This window comes from Schistocerca serialis, chromosome 4, assembly GCF_023864345.2.
Source record: "Schistocerca serialis cubense isolate TAMUIC-IGC-003099 chromosome 4, iqSchSeri2.2, whole genome shotgun sequence".
Lineage (NCBI taxonomy): Eukaryota > Metazoa > Arthropoda > Insecta > Orthoptera > Acrididae > Schistocerca > Schistocerca serialis.
In genome coordinates this window covers 743,048,977-743,071,492 of record NC_064641.1, presented here as the reverse complement: position 1 = coordinate 743,071,492, position 22,516 = coordinate 743,048,977, and the positions used below count along the sequence as shown (strand labels likewise).

Sequence of the window (22,516 nt, the reverse complement as noted above, 5' to 3'; positions counted from 1 at the left end):
TCCTCAAAATATGAAATGTCTCCCTTTCCTGTTCATGCCAGATAGTACAAGAATGTGTGTGCAAACTACCCAAAAAGATAAAGTATGTATGTCGGAACACTCATTGAAAATTTACCAGTACTTATAGTGCACATAATACCTACACATGTTTCCTAGGAAAACTTCAAAATGAAGTGACAAAGTATCCGAATACCTTTTGTTGGTACCAGGTGAGATGGTGCAATAGCTGAAGACCTAGACTCACATTTGGAATGAGTGGGTCGTGATTCACCATCCAGCCATTTAGATTAAGGTTTTCCCTGGTTTCCCTAAATTAAGGAAAGTTCCCACACGGACTAAGCACAGCCAGTTTCTTGCCCATCCTTTCCTTATCAATGATTGTGCTCTGTGTAATGCCCTTGTAGCCAGCAGGATGTTAAACCATAACCATCCTTCTTTCATTGTTTGTGTTGTGGGCATGTCCAAGTAATTTTAGCACATTGGAGAAAATAGAAGATTACATTTACATCTTTTATGTAGCATAGCGTAAACTTTCTTTATATAAATATATGTTACAGCAGTTGAAATCAGCAGCCTGTGTGTTTGGCAGCACAGTATGTCATCTGGAGGGAACCCTCTAAGCCATGAAGTAAATGCGAAGAATACAATTGACACCCCATTGCGTTTCAGTTACCAAACATCCATAATGATCTATGCTTTTGACTGGCACTGACAAAGTAAATTTGTAATACGTATAATCATAATTATCAGCTATGTGATGTCCACTGTCTGTTGATGATGACTGCCGATGGACTTTACCATGTGTTAATGATCTTCAGTGATAGCATTATGCTACACATGCATGTTTTCTGATGGCTTATATATATTAATACGTCAGAGATCCACCTTAGTTGTGAAAAGTTACTGGTCTTTCCCAGGTTTCAGCGAGAGTAATCTAGCCTCCTTCAGAAGTATAAAATAATCTAATACATGCCAGAATAAGGCATGCTCAAACATAAAAAGTTAAAGTACCATGGTACCATGTCAAGCTTCGTTGGTTAGCTGAGGAACAGCCCTGGCCCCACTTCATGGAAAGCATATGGTTAGCTGTGGACACTGTGTTGGAGCTAATTGAGGGAGGGGGGGGGGGGGGGCTGACTTACCAGTTCAGTTCCTGACGATGGTTTGTAATGCCAAAGCAGGGCACAAGTTAAAATAGCACATTGCAAGTTCTGCTTTTCTTCTTATTTCTCAATGCGCATTAACTACTCAGAAAGTGAAAAAAGACCTCCTTACATCATTTCACTATCTTCTGTATTGATTCCACAGAATGCAACAGAGTGCCGTATCATGTTTACCCGATTATAGGACGAGGTCTTTTTCCCAAACGTCATTCAATAAATACAGGGTCATCTTATATTCGCAGATTAAACTACTGCTGCTGAGGTCAACACTATTTTGTTGTTTAGAAGATGAATACAGGGGTCATCTTACGTTTACAGATGAAGCATTGGCTATTGAGGTCACATGCAGATTTATTTTGAAGAATTCAGAAGGGTAGGGCTGGGCAAACAATACTCACATTCAAACAGGCTTGAGATTTCCTGACATGCCGGAACATTCAATACAGTATTTACCTTGCTCTAACAATCACGTGGCTTTTGACTCCTAATTGTCTGGAATAGAGTAGGAAATAACATTACATTCTATCGTCTTACAAACTCTTTTTGTATTTGAACAGGTTTCTAATGAAAGTTTTCTTGCAGTATGAATAGTGTATATGAACATTTATGAAGCTTTTTAAGTAAAGGTAACATTAAAAGGCAAAAAATGTTGTCCTTTAAAAAAAAAACCTTTCTTGATTCTGAACCCAAGTCAGTATTTTATTTGGTTGTGAGAGACTGTAAGGATTTACAAAAAGGGTTGTAAAGGAGAAATTCGGACACTGTTCACATATTAGAATAACAGGCAAAAACAACACCAGCTGTTTAAAATAGCTTTAGAACAAGATGATGATGATGAAAATTAATTTAGAATTAAAAGTCCAACAAATGAAATAATCATATTAAACTGACAGTAATTGTTATCGTGAGAATAAATTACAGCAATAAGGCCCATCATGGAGATAGTTCCATCAGTTGTCACTAGATCACAGGACAAGTGAAAGTTCAAGAATTGGACTTAATCCGGATTGCGATAGTTTATTTATGTATTTGTTGCTGTTGTTACGTCTGACATGCACTGTAGAAGATATTGCACTCAGCGTTTCACAGCTGCTCAAGCACAGCACTATAGAAGTGTTGGAGGGGAGGGGGGATAGTGATACCAGCTTGGTTGAAAACTAGGATGAGTGTGGGGAGGGGACTGGTGAGTGAGCAGCAAATTTAATTGTGCTGGCAACCATAGGAATCTATGCTGCGTACTTTGGCTTTTTATGAACATCTACCACGTTTGAACTAAGTTTTTCTGAATCCATTTGTAATTGGAATTGAACTGACTTTAAAATTGGGCATATTATATGAGGGTTGCCAGAAAGTAATGCACCACACTTTTTTTCTCAGCCGAAAACAATGCTGTGAATGCGAAACATTACGTATGTATTATTTGAAGTCTCCTGAGTGAGCATGCAAAGTTTGTCACTTCTGACAGTTGGTGTAGATATTGGGTAGATTCAAAATGGCATCTGTAGGTGATGTACATTACAAGCAATATGCTGTCATTGAATTTCTCTCTGCAGAGAAAGAAACTGTGCAGAATATTCACAAACACTTGTACAAAGTGTATAAAGCATCTGTTGTTGACATAAGTACAGTTAGTCGCTGGGCACGGAGGGTGAGGTCATCAGAAGGCGGTTTAGCAGAGCTCCATGATTTGCAGCGGTTGGGGAGACCATCCACTTGTTTGGAAAAAGGATGTCATTCATGTGAGATATTTTGAGGACAATGAGGAGGTGATTCACACAGTGAAGCACTGGCTCTGCCATCAGGACAAGGATTAGTACTGACAGGGCATACAGGACCTTGTTTCGCGCTGGAGAAAGGCCATAGAATGGGATGGAGATTACATCAAAAGTAGAGTGTGTAGATAAAACAGAATTCTTTCATGTGTGTAATTCTCATTATATTCAATGAAGAATTGTCGAAGACAAAAAAAAAATGCTACGCTTTGCTTTCTGGACAGCCCCCGTACATTTCTGCAGGAGAGGATAAAAGCCTAGTCAGAATCTAGTGGTGTACTTATGTGTTTCAAGCAGCAATGTTGTTGATGCTAAGAGTGACGTCTGAAGGGAATGAAACCAGTGTGTTAGCTTCTGGTTCTACGCACCCAATGAGAGAGTGGCAGGCAGTTAATTTGTTTGGAAACAAGAGACATTTTAATATTTCCACAACAACACAGAAGCAAAAACTGCTATGTATTCGTAAAGAAAACCAGCTGTGTTCTCAGGTAAGGTAAGGTCTTATGAGACCAAACTGCTGAGGTCATCAGTCTGTTCTCAGGTTCCACTGTAATCGCAACCTTGGAAATCGCAACATAGAAAGAGCCAAATATTTATGACAGTGAAGGTATAGATTTCACAGCTGTGCTATTAGGATGGTGATGGTGATGGTGGTGGTGATTAAGAAGAACCACCCTTTCCTTGTCTCATACAACTCTGTTCATTGGGTGTAATTGTGTATATCCATGCTTCAGTCTTTTCTGAAGTTTTAGCATGGCACACCTGTTCCTGCAAACAGTGCCACAAGTGGTAGTTAAGATGTGGCTTAACCAGAGAATCAAAATGATTATTGAGAATTGTTGGCCATGTATTATCTGGAGTAATCAGTTTTGGGTTCTTCAGCTGGCAGCTGTTTAATTGGTAACTTGATGTTTCTCCTGCACAAGTGACTGGCATTGTCAAAGAATAGATCTCAATTGGTTGTGGTGAACTGAAGTCGAGTTCACTGGAGGAGGTTATATTTACCCAAGGTAGCATTGTTCAAAGACCGCTGTTGACATTGTCAGACTGCCTTCTCACTTGCTACGTATGATTGTCACACTCTGCAAGACAGAAATCAAAATCCTGGTACTGTGAATGAGGACTGCAGTTGTCTTTGGCCAACATGGGGCATTCACAGATTTTTCATAAGTCTGTACAGTCTCTTTATGCCACATCTTTTGTTGTATAAGACGGATTCTGTTCTGACACCCTGGGGATATATGGCGGAAAGGCCATATCCAAAATTTCTTCTTTATAGATATCATTTCATCAAATGTTGGTGCTTTTTCAAATTCTGTGTGGTATATCTGTTGCGCCTCAGAGAGCATTCCAAGAGTTTTATCTTGTGTCTGATGTGTTGCAGCTCTTGTATTCTTAATGTGCATGTTACAATGGTATTGAACACGCTCGTCTTTTGGTTGAGATGATGATTCAAGACCTTATGTAAAGACCAATCCATGTGCCTAGGATCGTGATCATGAAGGAAAGATAGCTGTTTATCTTTCATTAGTTATTTGATATATCCACGTAATCTGAAGATTTCTTCTGAAAAATCACATTTCAGAAATATCTATACTCTCTTTTATGCACCATTTATTGGCCATGCTTCACTTTCATATAGTGCTACACTCCTGTTGTATATTTGCAGAAAAGACATTCTAACATTTTTTTGTTTTATGTTAACATATTTCTCATTTTCAGAAATGTTTTTCCTGCTATTGCCAGTCTACATTTCCTTTTTGTGTTGTCAGTTATTTTGATGCCCAAATAGCAGTACTCATTTACTATCTTTAGCATGTCATTTTGTAATGTAATTCTCCGGACACAGCTAAAAACAGTTTAACTGTGATCCATTACACTTATTTTAATTTTTTTATGTACGTCTTATATCCTCTTTTCAAGACATTGTCCATTCTGTTTGAACTTCCAAATACTTTGCCAGTTCTGACAGGCTTCAAATGATATGGGCTCCATAAAATTTGTATTTCTTCTACCTGTCCTTTAATTCCTTTCCAGAATTCTTGTTGGTTTTCTTTAGTACTTTTTGCTTAGTACTGACTTGCATCTGTGCTCCTGATATTCAAGCAGCTGCTTCTGTTTTTCTAAAAATGTTTTTTTATCTATATTTCTTACAGTCATGCATGCTTTGCAATTTTCCACTCTGGCAGTTTCATGATATAGGTGCCTGTATTCCCATATGCCTGTCTCATTTGCTTCATGTTAAGTTGCAAATAGACCCTTATACTTTAGCTTTCAGCCAAAGCCTTCGCCAAAAAAAGGAAACACACACACACACACACACACACACACACACACACACGCACGCACACATTCACACAAGCAAGCAGACCTCATGCACATGACTGCTGTCTCTGGCAGCTCAGACTGGAATATATGCACACATTCATTTGCACAAGCAAGCACAACTCTTACACATACAACCACCATCTCCATCAGGTCGGACCAGAATGCCAGCTGCTCGAGGTGGCAATCATATGTGAGTGGGTTTGCTTGCATGTGTGAATGAATGTGCATGTGTTTTTCCCTTTCTGATAAAGGCTTTGGCCAAAAGCTAATTTGTGTCTGTCATTGCACTTGTTTGAAACTTACATGTCATCTTTACAGTGAGTAGCAATCTCTCTCTTCCTTATACTGTTGATACTCCAACATAGAGGTTCCATTGTTTAATTCAATTTTTACTATGCCTGTATCAGACAAACTAATACCTTGTGTTTCCAAGGATTTCTGCTGGGCCTTCCATTTTGCATAGCTTTCCACCTGCTCCTTTCACTGTTTCATCCTTTCACTGTTTCATCTCTCAAAACTACCTATTCATCTACATTGTATTCTTTTTGCTTGTTTCTGTTTGTCATTGCCTAATGTTTCCTTACAAATTGTTTACAATCTCCAGTTGTATCAATTTATTCAGATCTCATCTACTTATTTTTACGTGATTGAAGACTTATGTAGGGGTTCTGTGGTACAGTAATCACGAATGTTGACAACATACAGTTTATCCTATCTATTATTACTGGTGAATATCTCCAGAATTTCTTTCGCAGTGAAACACTGATGCCATTTTCTTCATAGAATAGACAAGTTTTAATATTGACACAACAAATAGGTACAAAGCAAAGTCGAAAACGGCAATGTGACAAGACAATAGTTGTAGCACATGACCGTTGCAACTGACTTGCTTAAACAAGAAATAGAAGTATTACTGAGCTTTCATCACATCATCCACATATACATTATAGGCAATAAGTTAGTTGGCTTGAGGGTTCAGAATAGTGACACTAGTAAAAATGTCTCCAACTCCACATTCAAAAGTAAGTCCGGTATTACACTATCAAATTTCTTTGTCAAAGATTTGATCAAAGAGTGATCAAATATTTGTCAAATATATTTGACAAAGTTCTTTGACGTGGCGCAAAAAGGGGTATTACACTGTCATCATATTTTTCGTCAAAGTTCAAGATGGCTGACAACAACAACTTGTTATTAACTGCAGCAGTTGCATGTACCACAATTGCACTGTGTGCACGTGCGGAAGAGAAGGGGGGGGGGGGGGGGGGGACGGAAACATACCTGGGTGAAGTCATGGGTTTTACGATGACACGATAAAAACATTTAACAAAACTTGTTACACGAGCTTATAGTGGAGGACGTAAAGTCGTACGTCAATTACTTAAGAATCGATGAGCATACATTTCTGTATGTGCTCAGTGAAGTGTATCCTCATATCAAAAAACGCAATACTCATTCAAGAACTGCTGTATCTGCAGAAGACAGGCTCACTGTAACACTCTGATTCCTTGGTACAGGAGAGAGTTGGGTTAGGTTAGCTCAGGTCAGGTCTCCAATCTTCTTAATCTATTTTTGTATTCAGGGTGCCTCACGTTGTAAAGTGCCTCATCAGCTAGATACATTTCTATTAATTTTGTAGTTGTCAGTACACACCAATTGTATTTACCGACAATGTGTATAAATACACTACAGTTGACAGAACGCTGCAGCAATGCTAGTGCTCCACGTGGTAACATGTCACATTGCAGTGAACAGAAGACAAGCGACTTCTTTGATCAAATCTACAGCGAGGCACTAGATTTGATCAAATATTTGACGACATTTCACAAAGTTCCCTATTACACCATCAAGTTTCTTTGACAAAGATATTGGACAAAGAAATTTGATAGTGTAATACTGGCCTAAACATATTCGCAAAACCGAAGGGAGTAGTGGTGCTGTGTGTGTTAGCACTTCAGCAGTACTCAGAGGGGTTAATAATATGATCCATGGCAGTAAAAAATTTATAAATGGCGTTATCGTTACAGCACGGAAGCACTGCAATAAATATGCCTGAAAAGGCCGTGTGCGGAATCAAGTTTTGAAGGGATTGGTGCTTAGTTCCTATGTGAGCTGGGAACATCAGGTAAAAGATTTTTGGCCTAGCCGGGACCAACTACCATTTTTGTAGCCATTCGAACATGTCTTAATGTACCTATGTTGCAGTGCATTAAGCAAGGTTTGAGCAATGAACTGGAGCTGGTGCCCAGGCAAATTGTGGAAATCAATTAATTCCTTTTGCAAAAGATTTTAATTGGGCTGAAATTAATGCTCAGCTAAGAGCACCATTTGTATTGTATGTGCAAAGTCATGCAAAAAAACATGTTTTGTGGGAGGTTTTTTAAGTATGCCACTTCTATTCTTTAACCGTGTACTAATTGGCTCAAACTTTGCACGAAGGTAGATAAATGAAAAAAGTCGAATCAAATGTTTTTTTATTCCATTTTTAAATACAACGGTTTAAAGTTGAGCTAAATGTAGCACGTAAAATTCGTTCTTGCATGAATTGAATGCATGGAAAAGGTTAAAAGTGAATCACATAAATAAAAAAATGCATTCTTACAGTAAAATTGAAATTTTGCTTTCAAAAATCTAGCTTCACTCTGATTTTACCCGCAAAAACAAATTTTTTGGTAATGTTTTTACGCATGCCACTTCTATGTTTCAAAGGTGTGCGTAACGGTACAAATTTTGTAAGAAGGTAGACAAACATATGTAATTAATGGTCATCCTGTTATGTGAAAGCTTTATTATTTGCCATGATATAATGGTCAAAAGCTGAACATAAAAACATTTCCAAACTTCAGCTCTGTCTATGAGAGTTAATAACTGTTTCTTTCTGCATGTGTACCTTGAAACTAAAGTGCATGAGAGAGTACAACTTTATGACGAGTATATTGTAGAAGTGCGTACTTAGGATATTTGACCGACAAATTTATATTTTGTGACTTTTCTTTCCCTGCCAAGATGGTTGTTACTGTAGTCATCCCAGGAGTATAAGAAGTGTAAGCAACAACCAGTGAAAGCTCGTGGGGTTCCAGGAGATGCCAGTGTAGCTTTGTGAAATAGTATGTGGATGGGGACTCTTTCATTAATGTAATGCTCTCTTTGAAACAGTGAGTTGAGTTTCATTCATTGGATTCATTTAGCCTCTTTTATATGGCCTACCAAATTGCTGTACATTGTTTCCATGTAGAACTCTCCATTCCAGTTAACAAGACAATGAGATAGGCCTTAAATTTGAATTTCTCAGTAATTACTTTGTTGTTGTGAAACATGTGTGAAAACTTAAAATTACAAAACTTTGAAATAAAAAGACTAATTGCTGGTGATGTTAAAGAATGGCTCCTTGTGAATTATCATAACAGGAACTATTTGAGTATATATGATTGACTTACAAATAAAATGAAAGAGACTTGTGTTCTGGATATTTCAGAATGTTATAAGAGAGAAAACATGAAGGGAGGAAGGAAAAGATAAATAAAATTGTTCTGATTATGATGAAGGAGAAGTTTATGTCTTATGACTAACTCGTTAGTTGGAGTAATACTTTTGTTCCTTTTCATCATCAGAGAATCAGCCATTCAACTTGCTAACTGTGTGACTTAAAATAGTAAATGAAGGAACTGCCTTCGAAGTTTTGGGTATTCGATATTGAACACCTATTATAATTTATTTGTGTGTCTTATCCCTGCCACAGTTATGTTTTTATCCAGACAATTCCCCACTCTTTTAATTTTGAAAGAATATGTTTAACTCTTCTACTTGTACCTGCAAGAGCAATTTATAACTGTCTGTTGTAATCACACAGTGTAGTTTCATAAATTCCGGATTCCATAATAGAGATATTATATTGCATTTCTTTTTTTCAGACTGCCCATCGCTGCAAGAGCAACTAATACATCGTACCTTCCTTGAAGAACTTGTGTTTTGGACAGTTAAGTTCGAATTCCCCCAGAAAGTTGTTTGCCTCCTCCTCAACATGTTACCTGACCCAGATTACAAGGTACTTTATGATGTACTTACTACTCTGCACTTTATACAAGCTTAAAATTTTTGTATAAATATGTAGTATATATGCCTTATGTGTCAGCATGTCAGCAGCAACGTTGAATTGAGTGCTGGATGGAGGGGGGGAGGGGGGGGGGGGAAGGAGGCAGGTGCAAGACACAACAGAAAGATAGCATAGACTACTGAGGGCGCGCGCGCGCACACACACACACACACACACACACACACACACACACACACACACACACACACACACACTCCCCAACCACCTCTTTTCCCTCTACATCCATACTCTGAAAACCATGTCAGAGAGTATTCTTCCCATCCAGTACTATTATCATCGAAGCTGAGGCTGTTGCGGGAACCATACATAGTGGACCATAGCATGTTTCTAGATTCTTTGCTTAATATTGTTTCTTGAAACATTTTAAGGATGATTTTGCAAGATAATATGCATCCACCTTAAAGAGTCTGCCAGTTTGAGTTTTTCAGCATTTCTGTAATGCTCTTCCAATGCTCTCCTGTCAGTCATGTGTGTGACAGTTCATGCTGCACTGCTTTGCACACGTTCAGTATCTTCCATTAGTCCTGTTCGACATGGTACTACACACCTGAGTAATATTCTAGGGTAGGGTGCTTTGTAAGTCTTCTTTGTAGACTTTGGGGCATTTCTCCCAGTTTTCTGTAAGGGAACCAAAGACTGCCACCTGCCTTACCAACAACTGAGACTGTGATCATTCCATTCCCCAAAAAATTGTTCTAACTAGGATTTCTGTGGGTTGACTGATTAAAATTGTCATCCATTGATAGGGAAGCACCATATATAGGCGTCCAGAGTTGTTGACAGCTAATGAACCTTTCGGACAAAGTCCATCTTCTGCAGAACACACAAGCGCGCGCGCAACCCCCCCACTCCCTCCCCCTCCCCCCCCCCCCCTCCCCACACACACACACCTACTGTCTCAGAGTGCTAGAGGATGTCTGACTGTGTCAAAGATGCTAGTATTGTTGGCAGAGTGTGCTTGTGCTTGGTGGGGACAGGATAAAGTTATTAGGTGCAGTGTCAGGAAGCTATGGTTGGGGGGAAGGGGAAGGACTTGGAGGTGTGTTGGTGGGATAGACATGCTTACTACTGGAGTGGCAGCAGGGAAGGGGAGGTGGGAGTCACGAACTAACCAACTTTTAGGCCAAGGGTTATGGGACCAAAGGATGTATTGTAGGAAGAGATCCGATCCGCGCAATTTAGAAATGCAGATGTCTGTAGGAAGAATCCAGATGGCACAGGCTGTGAAACCATTTTTAAGGTGCAGCACATTGTGTTGAGTGGCATCTACAGCAGTTGGGTGGTCCATCTGTCTCTTGCACATGGTTTGGCGTGGACCATTCATGTGGACAGATAAGCTTGTTAATTGGTATGCCCATGTAGAAAGTGCCACAGTGGTGCAGCTTAGTTGGTAGATCATGTGGCTGCTTTCACAGGTGGCCCTGCCTTTGATGGGGTAGGAGATGACAGTGACAGCACTGGAGTAGGTAGTAGTGGGGGAATGTATGGGACGGGGCTGGCATCTAAGTCTATTGCAGGGATATGAGCCACGAGGCAAGTGGTTGGGAGCAGGAGTGATGTAGGTACAGACAAGGATACTGCATGGGTTTGGTGACCCACGAAGTACCACTTTGGGGGTGGTGAGGAGGATATCCTGATTTCAGGGCATTATGACAGGTAGCCTAAACCCTACTGGAGAATGTGACGGTTGCTCCAGTCCTAGGTGGTACAATGTCTTGAGGGGGAATGCTCATTTGTAGCCAGACAGTGGGTATTGGGGAGGATGGGACAGGTGCTCGGTGAATGGAGAGACAAATCCCCTGTTTCTGGACAAGATATGGAGGGTAATTTCGATTTGTGAAGGCCACTGTGAGACCCTTGGCATATTTCTAGAGGGACTACTTGCCATTACAGACATAACAACTGTCGGTGGCCATGCTGTATGGAAGGGCTTCTTGGTATGGAATGGGTAACAGCTATCGAAATGGAGGTATTGTTGGTGGTTGGTAAGTTTGATGTGGACAGAGGTATTGTTGTAGACATCCTTGAGATGGAGGTCAGCATCAATGAAGGTGGCTTGTTGGTTTGAGGAGGACCAGGTGACCAAATAGAGAAATAGAGGAGACAGTGTTGATGTTCTGGAGGAATGTGGACAGGGCACTCTGATCCTCAGTCTAGATCATGAAGATGTCATCAGTGAATCACAACCAAATGAGGAGTTCAGGATTCTGGGTGCTTAGGAAGGTTCTTGTAGATGGCTCATAAAAATGTTGGCATAGGTTGCTGCCATGTGGGTGCCCATTGTTGTACCACAGATTTGTTTGTAGGTGATTCCTCCAAAGGAGAAGTAATTGAGGGTGAGGATATAATTGGCCATGGTGACCAGAAATGAGGGTAGTAGGTTTGGAGTCAGTCTGGCATTGAGGAATATAGTGTTCAGTAACGTCAAGGCCATTGGCACTGGGAATGTTAGCGTAGAGGGAGGTGGCATTGGTAGTGACGAGCAGGGCACCGGGTGATAAAGGAATAGGAATTGTGGAGAGTTGGTGGAGGAAATGGTTGGTGTCTTTTATATAGGAGGGTAGGTTACAAGTAATAGGTGAAGGTATTGGCCCACAAGAGCTGAGATTGTCTCCCCTTAACCTCTCTGCTGCCTAAACTCCTACATGGTTCCCAAAGTTCGTCAACCCAACCACCCATGATGCCCCATTGTGGCTGGGTACTTGAGAGAATACCTCCACTTTGATGACAGCTGCCATCATTCTTTAGTATCCTGTTCTTTGTCATGCATGCTACAAGAAGGAAGATGTGTTCAGATAATTAAGAACAGTTGAACTTTATTACTGACACAGAGAATACACTCTAACATACGTTCTGAATAGCAGCTGAACAGCTTCTGAATGAACGCAACTGAAAGAGCACGCTGGTGTGATGAGACACTCTACTACTCAATAACAATTCTTGAAGTACAGTTGAGTATGTAATCAGTCACAGTAATGAAACTCTGCTGAAGACAAGGTTGTAGCTGGCTGCAGTGGCCGAGTGGTTCTAGGCGCTTCAGTCGGGAACTGCGCGACTACTATGGTCACAGGTTCGAATCCTGCCTCGAGCATGGATATGTGTGATGTCCTTAGGTTAGTTAGGTTTAAGTAGTTCTAAGTTCTAGGGGAATGATGACCTCATATGTTAAGTCCCGTAGTGCTCAGAGACATTTGAACAAAGGTTGTATCTGTTTTATTATCAATATCTTGGTTCCGACTGGCATGCGCTGCACTCTAATTGCCCTCGCTGAATGTCAGTGTCGAGCTCACAGACCCACTGACAAGCTGCTGAACTGTGGCTTATAAAGTCACCCAGAGGAAGCCAGGCTTGTATCACATGGTCCGTGGAGGTGGCTAACACCAGCAACAGTGGTACTGTGATGCCCCAAGATATCGAAGGGGCTGTCGCAGGCTGGGTGAGCTGCGGTTCAGTTGGTGGCCCATAAACAGGGCAGCAGCCCACAGCTCCCTGCTGTGTGGGTGGTGGGTGGATCATAAGGTGCCAGCCATGGATACCACATCCCTCTTTCCTATGGGGGACATGGCAAAGCCAAATTGCTGTGTAGTTCGCAGCTGCATCGTAGGCAATAGCAGAGGAAGAAGCACTTTCATATCAAGAAGACCCATCCATACAGCAGGCCTCTCGCGCACGTCACATCTGCAGTGACAATCGCTTCCTCTCCAAATATGCCAGGGGTCTCACGGAGGTCTTCACAGACCAAAATTGCCCTCCCAACCCTGTCCCAAAACAGATCTCCCATGCCTGTCTCTCCATTCACCTACCACCTCCTACGTACCCACTGTCCGACCACAAAAGAGCACTCCTCTCATGACTCAGTACCTCCCAGTACTGGAGCAACAGAATCATATTCTCTGCCTGGATTTAGACTAACTGTAATCATGCCTTGAAATGAGGAATATCCTACCCACTATCCTCCCCACCTGTCCCACAGAGGTCTTCTGCCACCTTGCAAATCTACATAGTATCCTTGTCCATCCCCACTCCACCCCTGCTCTCAATTTCTTACCTCATGGTTCATATCCTGCAATAGACCTAGACACAAGATCTATCCCAAACATCCTCCCACAACCAGCTAATCCTGTCCTGTCACAGACATTTTCTACCCCATCAGAGGCTGGGCCTCCTGTGAAAGCAGCCACGTGATCTATAAACTAAGCTGCAACTAATGTGCCACTTTCTATGTGGGTATGACAATTAACAAGCAATATGTCCGCATGAATTGCAACCACCAAACTGTAGTCAAGAGAGAGCTGTACAATCAAGTTGCTGAAGTGAACATGCCACCCAACTTGATGTGCTTCACTTTAATGACTTTCACAGTCTGTGTCGCCTGGATTTTTCCTACAAACATCAACTTTCCTGAATTGGGCAGGTACATTATATCCTCTGTTCCCCTAACCCCATGGTCTATACCTTCACTAGTCCATGTCTGCCACGCACCTACCCCCTTCCCTGCTCCCATTCCACTACTATGCACATATGTCCTCCCAACAGACCTACAAGTCCATCATTCCTCTACCTCTCCTTACCATCTGCCCTTCCCACAGCTTCCCAACATTGTGCCTAACAGCTTTATCCTGTACCCACCACGTCTTTGCACTCTCCACTAGGCAACATTACCGTATTTACTCGAATTTAAGCCGCACTCGAATCTAAGCCGCACCTGAAAAATGAGACACGAAATCGAGGAAAAATAATTTTCCTGAATCTAAGCCGCACCTGAAATCTGAGACTCGAAATTCAAGGGGGGAGAGAAGTTTTAGGCCGCACTTCCAGATCGAAACAAAGTTGGTCCATTGTAATATGAGACACAATTTAGGTTGAATGAACGACGATACAGCTGTAGTAGTTTGGTTCGAGTCGTAAGCTTAGCAGGTAAGCTTTACCCGGTAGCCGTTGTTATGCGTCAGGCGCTCCGTCCGTATTTATACAGGTACCCTTCCTTTTTCACATGCTTTGTCTGGTTTGAATTGATTGCTTATTTTTCTTTGATCTGACAAGTGCAGTTCTCTTTGTTATAGGTGTTTCCGTCACTCAAAGCTGAAAATGCATTACTGTACTGTGTCATGCATTGTTTGTCGCATTCTGAAACTGAGGGTTTACGGCCTGTCGCCGCTTGCGGCATGGCTTGCTTTTGTGCACACTACCGCCACTTACAATTAAAAAAAAAAACAAAGTGAGAAATCGTCTCATTAGCGAAACAATGGCAAGAGACTGCTGTTCGTTGCTACTTACACTGCTGCTTTCTTTGATAATGATCAACAAGAACCAAATAATAGACTGCGTATGATAGAAGATGTTCTGAACAAGAATTTAGCGAAAATTTTTCCGTTTGAAAATCTTTGCATTATGCATTATGCACAGAAATTAAAGTCATCTTAGATTTAAAAATCTAGTCAATTGCCGTGCTTCATTTCTGACTGTATCACTATTAGGCATAAGAATAATACGAGTATAAACATGACATGGTATGTATATTCTTCCGCGTCTGCTGTTGTCTCACTCTAGTTTCGTAGTTTATTAGGCGGACAGGATTTAAATGAGATAGCAGCAAACACGAAATAATACATGGCAAAATGTTTATATTCGTATTATTCTTATGGTGAAGAGAATACTGCATGTGATTCGCAATTCATAAAAGTTCCTATTAGCAACCATTTCTTCTCACAGTTAGGAAAAAATTCAGAAAGCAGAGTTGGCCATATTGACAAATATCCCAAACAGTCTTGCCAGTCGGATTTTCGTAGTACATTGAAATGTTGCTACGTTCAAAGAGGAACAATACGGAATTTGTATTTACTTCGTTGGATAATGTATGAAAATGCAGTGGTCGAAACTCGGGGCGGAGAAAAAAAAGCTCGTCTTCCACCTTTTTTTTATTTATTTACTGATGCAGAGGTTTTGGTGCCAGTATTTGTCTTTGTGCCTGTGAAGCATGTCTGCGTAGCGCTACATATATTCGACGACAGAAGTTAGTTGTGGCGGCACCTACCAACATTTTTCAGAACTTCCGCTTACTTTGCACTTGATTCTAAGCCGCAGGCGGTTTTTTGGATTACAAAAACCGGAAAAAAAGTGCGGCTTAGATTCGAGTAAATACGGTAACAGCTTTCACCACCTATTCCTTGCTGTCACTTGCCTTCACAACTTTGAGCCTCACCAATCATTTCTGATTGCTGCTCTGCCAGACACAGTCACATTCGGGCTCTAGTGCCCTGAGACAGTGGCTATATGCTTGTGAGTTATGTTTGCGTGAATGTGTGTGTGTGTGTGTTCTTTAACATTTTAACTGTCTTTTTCATTGTGACTGTCTGTGACTCAATGCCTCCTCTACATGGGGGGTAGCAATCTATCATTTCCGTATTGTTGTTAATCCATCATGGACTTTCCATTGTTTGAGTCATTGATATGGCACACATAGCATATTACATTTTAGCAGTTCGTGAAATGCAAAAATTTTACATTTTTAATCATTTAAAACAAGTTGCTACTTTTAAATCTTATCAAGCTCTGACTGAATATTTGTGAAGCTTTTTGTTGTGGACCTTCTTTATATATAACTACATTAACTGCAAAAAGTCTGGAGTTGCTATTAATATTGCTTGCCAAGTCATTAATATACGTGAAAAGCAAGGGTTGCAACATGCACATGCTTTCATGAGTTACACCTGAAGTTACTTCTACATCTGTTGGTGACATACTGCATCCTCACTTCTCTAAAATCTTCATCCAGTCACAGATTTCTCTTAATAACCTATTCGATCATATGTTCATCAATAAACGTTGTTGTGGTACCGAGTCAAATACGTTTTGGAAGTCAAGAAATACTACAATCACCTTAATTGCCTTGATCCATAGTTTTAGGATATCATCTGAGAAAAGTGAGAGTTGTTTTCGCATGAATAATATTTCTTGGATTCCTTGCTGGTTGGCATTGAGGAGGTCATTCTGTTAGAGCTACGTCATTATGTTTGAGGTCAGACTGTGTTCTAAGATTCTTCAACAGGTGAATGTTAAGAGGTTTGACATTGCTTTTGTGAATAATTTCTGCTACTATTCTTGTAGGTGGATGGTACACGTGCTTTCATCCAATCACTCAGTCCATTTTTTTTTTGTTCATAATGCCCAGGTAATTTATCATTACTATTTGGATACTTTCATTTGTGGGCGAAATTTCTGTGTGTCATACACTAACACTTCATAATTTCCTACTGCTATTATTATCTGGACTGGACTGTGATTCATCCAATATAAGAAAATGATGTGTGTAATGTACGCAACTGGGTAGGAGCCTCTGATGTGTAGTACACAGGTCATCCATTCAGAGGGACCCAATAGTTTTCAACCCTTTGGCACAAGTCAAGGAAGTCACAAGCTAGCTTACCACAGAACCTTGGTAATGATTTGTTCAAGCCTTCTCTTTGACTTAGAAACAAGGCCAATAATCAGTTGTGGGGACAATGTTACAGATTGTGAACTTCATTGAAATTCCGTGAGCAAGTATGATCTTCTCTGCTAGTCATTGAAATGATATCCAAGTGTTACTTTGAGTCCATATGATAGATACTGTTTATTCGAATAGTGGAAAGTCCAGGTTGGAAGATCAACAATATTATGAAAAGGATAGATTGCTACTCGCGGTAGAGGTGACCCATTGAGTTACACACAGGTGCAATGAAAAGAATGTGAAACACTAAGCTTTTGGCCAAAGCTTTCTTCAGAAAAGAAAAGAAGGTGTGTGCGCACGCGTATATAAAACAAAGATGAGGTGACTTACCGAACAAAAGCGCTGGCAGGTCGATAGACACACAAACATACACACAAAATTCAGGCTTTCGCAACAGACTGTTGCCTCATCAGGAAAGAGGGAAGGAGAGGGGAAGACGAAAGGAAGTGGGTTTTAAGGGAGAGGGTAAGGAGTCATTCCAATCCCGGGAGCGGAAAGACTTACCTTAGGGGGAAAAAAGGACAGGTATACACTCGCACACACGCACATATCCATCCACACATACAGACACAAGCCGTGTCTGTATGTGTGGATGGATATGTGCGTGTGTGCGCACTTCATGCATTCGAGACCCCTCTCTCCAGCCAGAGTTCTGACTGCAGTAGCCAGAGGGAGTGATCATGTATGTGTGAGGTGTGCTTGCTTGTGTGAATATGTGTGTGTTCTCTTTTCTTTCTTGAAGAGGGCTAGAGGGCTTTGGCTGAATGCTCAGTGTAGCCGTCTCTTCATTGTGCTTGTCTGCAACTCAGTGTGTCATTTTTATGGTGTGTAGCAATCTATCCTTTTTGTAGTATTGTAGGCATTGTTTATTGTAACTTTTGCCATGAACTGCAACTGGTTGAACATTATTCTCTAAATGGGTGTGGAACACACTCTTTAATAACCTTTGCAGAAAAAATGAGAGAGTATTTGTTAAACCATTGGTTGTTATGGTGAATCATAGGCAAAGCAAAAATGGAGTGGATAAGTGTAGTATAAATTTAATGTCACCACTGATAATGATTTCACTGTAGTGTTATATTTACCATTGTGTTTGATTAATTGTTAAATGTATCTAAGTGCTTATATGTATACCAATAATGGAAATTCCTGGATGGAATAATACACAAAATAAAGGAGAGGTAACCACTTACCTATAGCTGACTGAAGTATGATCCACAGAAACACTCAAAAGAAAACTGTATTTTCTTTAGCTTTCTCTAGCAAAAGTACATACATTCACCTACAAATGACACAGATACCCAAATGTATGCCATGGGTGTGTGTGTGTACATTGGGTGGGTGTGTGTGTACTTTTGCTAGAGAGCTCAAAAGCTAGTATAAATACTGTTTTCTTTTGTGTATTTCTGTGTGCATCACTCATCAGTCAGCTATAGGTAAGTGGTAACCAGTTCTTATAAGTAGCTAGATACTGCCATGTGAAGTCTTTTAGAAGAGTAAGGAACATTTACTTGAGAAAGTAATGTGTTTCCTTTTTATTTGCAGGAAGCTCTGACTGAAGCCTTCGTCCTTCACTATAGTCGAATCTCTATGATGCTGGAACGTTCAGCAGATCCTGATACTTTATCAAACAGAGTTGTTCATGTTAGTGTGCAGTTGTTCTCTAATGAATGCCTAGCATTCCATATGGCAGAGAATCTGAATCTGCTGCATGTCATGGTTATTAGTTTGAAGTACATGATGGCAAAGATACTTATACCAAATACTTTGCATGGTAAGTTAATAAATTTATTTAATATTGTAAGATGACACTTTTGAATAGAAAATAAGTAGTAATCTACTTAGGACAACATTTTATCAGAAATTTGGATTTGTTGATGTGTACTTTTTTTTATAAATAATGGTTAAGAGAGGGGGAGGGTGGAGGCAGAGGCAAGTTGACTAGCTACAGCTGGATGGAATAATGAAGGACTTTCTGAGCAAGATATAATTGAAAAATAAGAGTCCATCTTGAAACAGACATAAAACATAACTCATGTGACTGAAAGAAGAGGACATAAGTATGTGTAAGAAAACTGATGAATTGAATTCTGTTGGTGCAATAGAAGAAAATTAGGAGAAAGAACCTCATAAACTAATTTTAACTCTGAAATTTTCTCTTGGATATCTATGTTATACAGATGAGAATTAATGTTGCAGGCTGAATTTCCCTTTTCTTAATCTTAGTTTTCAGTAGTGTGCAGCAAATTAAATGCTTTTTAGCATACAAACCCCAGTCTGAGTAAGTGAAACTGTGTGTACACAGGGAAGTGATTGTCTTGGTGATTCACGGAATTTTATTCATAGTATTACTAAAGTGAATCACATTGCAATATGGTCATACATATATGACTTGAATTTTTGTGATGTCACTGACTTATTCTGCCTTGCCATTTTGGTAAATTATTATGGAAAATATGTTTCAAGCACATTTTGTAAAAAAATATTCCCCTACACATTCAAATGTTCTACACCATTTGAAAAATAGTATTTGCTTTCCTGAATGTGTTCAGAGGAAATGCATGCAAAATTAACAAATGTTGTACTAGAACCTTCAACATCCCAGCGCGTCAGCAATCGTTGGTTAATATATTAAAAAACTGAAAACCCACCTCAATTGCGAAAAAAGCACCTAGTGTTAAGTGTGAACCCAGGTATCGGCATAGATAACTACACCTTCCTCAGAACAACTGTTGTTCTGAAGAAGGTGTCGTTATCTACGCCGAAACCTAGGTTAACACTTAACAGTAGGTGCTTTTTTCGCAATCGAGCCGGGTTTTCAGCTTTTTAATATAAAATATCTTACAAATATATTTCCTCTGAACACATTCAAGAAATCAGATTATGTTCTTCACAGTGCAGAGCATTTTGAATGTGTGGGGAAGTATGATTAGCCACCAAGTTCCACTGCAATCTCTGTGTAACTATTGCTGTGGTATTTGCAATTTGCATATGATTTCACAAATTATTTATCCTTTTTCTAATTTGTACTGATTAAACAATACATTCCAGCTACTGAAAGAGTTATAAGTTCAATAGCACTCATTAACAGTGATTTCAAAACACAGTTGACTTACTAACTTTTGTGGTTTTCATGATTTGCATCATCTGGGTCAAGAAAGGAAACAGAGAATGAAAAAGGTAGCTACATAACTTCTTTAGGAAATAAAGAAAAACGGGAAAGTCATAAATTTGTTAAGAAGTAACACTGGGTTGACAGTGAAGACTTAATTCCAGAATTATAATGAGTTGCTGGTATTTTATAGATCAAAGGTAAACGCTTAACTGAGAGAAAGTTAATAGGAAATAAATGAGAAAGTGCAATTGCAATTGAAAGAAAAATTAATATAACAAGGTTGAAAAGAAAAAAAAAGTGGTTTCCAGGGTAGGAGGAGGAGAGGGAGCTGGAAAAATAAATGAAAGTTAGGAAAATGGTATAGAAATTAATATTTACAACTATATCCATACTCTACAGGCACTGTGAAGTGGTTACCAGAGGGTACTTCCCACTGTGTTCACGGTGTCACACATCAAAATTTTTTCCCATCAAAATTCATTGCCGTATTTACTCGAATCTAAGCCGCACTTTCTTTTCCGGTTTTTGTAATCCAAAAAAACCACCTGTGGCTTAGAATCGAGTGCAAAGTAAGCAGAAGTTCTGAAAAATGTTGGTAGGTGCCGGCCACAACTAACTTCTGCCGTCGAATGTATGTAGCACTACACAGGCATGCTTTGCAGGCACAAAGATAAATACTGGCGCCAAAACCTCTGCGTCAGTAAATAAATTAAAAAAAAAAAAAGGTGGACGACGAGCTTTTTTCTCTGCCCCGAGTTTCGACCACTCCGTTTTCATACATTATCCAACGAAGTATTGTTAATTTTCGAATGTATCAGCATTTCAATGTACTATGAAAATCCGAATGGCAAGGCTGTTTGGGATGTTTGTCAGTTTGGCCAACTCTACGTTCTGAATTTTTTCCTACCTGTGGGAAGAGATGGTTGCTAATTGGAACTTTTATGACTTGTGAATCACATGCACTATTCTCTTCATCATAAGAATAATACGAATATAAACATTTTGCCATGTATTCTTTCGTGTATGCTGATATCTCCTTTAAATACTGTCTGCCTAATAAACTACGAAACTAGAGTGAGACAACAGTAAACGCGGAAGAATAGGCCTATACATATCATGCATGTTTATATTCGTATTATTCTTATGCCTAATAGTGATACAGTCAGAAATGAAGCACGGCAATTGACTAGATTTTTAAATCTAAGATGACTCTAATTTCTGTGCAGAATGTAATGTACTAAAGAGGCATCTGCAAAGATTTTCAAACGGAGAAAGACGTTCGCTAAACTCTTGTTCAGAACATCTTCTATCGTACGTAGTCTATTATTTGGTTCTTGTTGATCATTATCAAAGAAAGCAGCAGTGTAAGTAACAACAAATAGCAGTCTCTTGCCATTGTTTTGCTAATGAGGCGATTCCTCTCCTCTTTTTTAAGCTGCAGTAGCGTGCACAAAAGCAAGTCATGCCGCGAGTAGCGACAGGTCGTAAACACTCATTATCAGAACGTGACAAACAATGCATAACACAGTACAGTAATGCATTTTCAGCTTAGCGTGATGTTAACACCTATAACAAAGAGAACCGCACTTATCAGATAAAAAAAAAAGTAAGCAATCAATTGAAACAAGACGAAGCACGTGAAAAAGGAAGGGTACCCTTATAAATACGGACAGAGTGTCTGATGCTTAGCAATGGCTACCTGGTAACGCTTAACTGGTTAGCTTACAACTCGAACCAAACTACTGTAGCTGTATCATCATTCATTCGACCTAAATTGTGTCTCATATTACAATGGACCAACTTTGTTTTGATTTGGAGGTGCGGCCTAAAACTTTTCTTTCCCCTTGAATTTCGAGTCTCAAATTTCAGGTGCGGCTTAGATTCATGAAAAATTTTTTTCCTTGATTTCGAGTCTCATTTTTCAGGTGCGGCTTAGATTTGAGTGCGGCTTAGATTCGAGTAAATACAGTAATAGAGTACAGAAAGATTGACTGCTTAAATGCCGCTGTGCTCGCTGTGATTAGCCTAATTTGTCTTCACTTTCTGTGTAGGAGCAATACGTATGATATCACTGTTGGTACAAAAGCTTCATTGTCACTGATAGCAGTTTTAGTACTGATATTCTCAAAGAGATCAGGTCTACTTGTTCCTATTATATCTACCATTACCATCAATAGTGAGCTTCTAAACTATCTGTTCTAAGTAGTTTTCTTTGGAAGCATTTAGCATTGTTTTGTATGATGTATTTTCTTACCCACCACTTACTAAATGGTAATTATCCCAGTCAATTCTCAGATGATGCCTGGATAGTCATGAGTGTTAAAGTGCTGCTTTGAGGCTGGGGAGATGCACCAACCCCAGACTGAATCAGCCTGTCATTTTAATGACAATGGTCAGTGTGCTGGCCGGTCTGGATGTGGTTTTTAGTCAGTTTCCTCACATCCCACTTGTAATGTCCTGGGGTTGTTAGGAAAGACCTAACAGTCAATTTGAATACACTTTATTGCAATTGAAGAAAAGACACCTTCTTGGAAC

General features: G+C 39.8%; 1 protein-coding gene across 2 annotated transcripts in view; it reads left to right on the top strand.

The window, feature by feature from the left end:
* LOC126473269 (E3 ubiquitin-protein ligase Ubr3) overlaps nucleotides 1-22,516 on the top strand; it is a 297,943-nt gene that overhangs the window by 55,458 nt on the left and 219,969 nt on the right. For both annotated transcript variants that reach the window (XM_050100220.1, XM_050100221.1), the window contains exons 6-7: nucleotides 9,175-9,308; nucleotides 18,412-18,640. In XM_050100220.1, coding sequence (XP_049956177.1) covers nucleotides 9,175-9,308; nucleotides 18,412-18,640 — 363 coding nt within the window. The remainder of the gene's footprint in view (nucleotides 1-9,174; nucleotides 9,309-18,411; nucleotides 18,641-22,516) is intronic.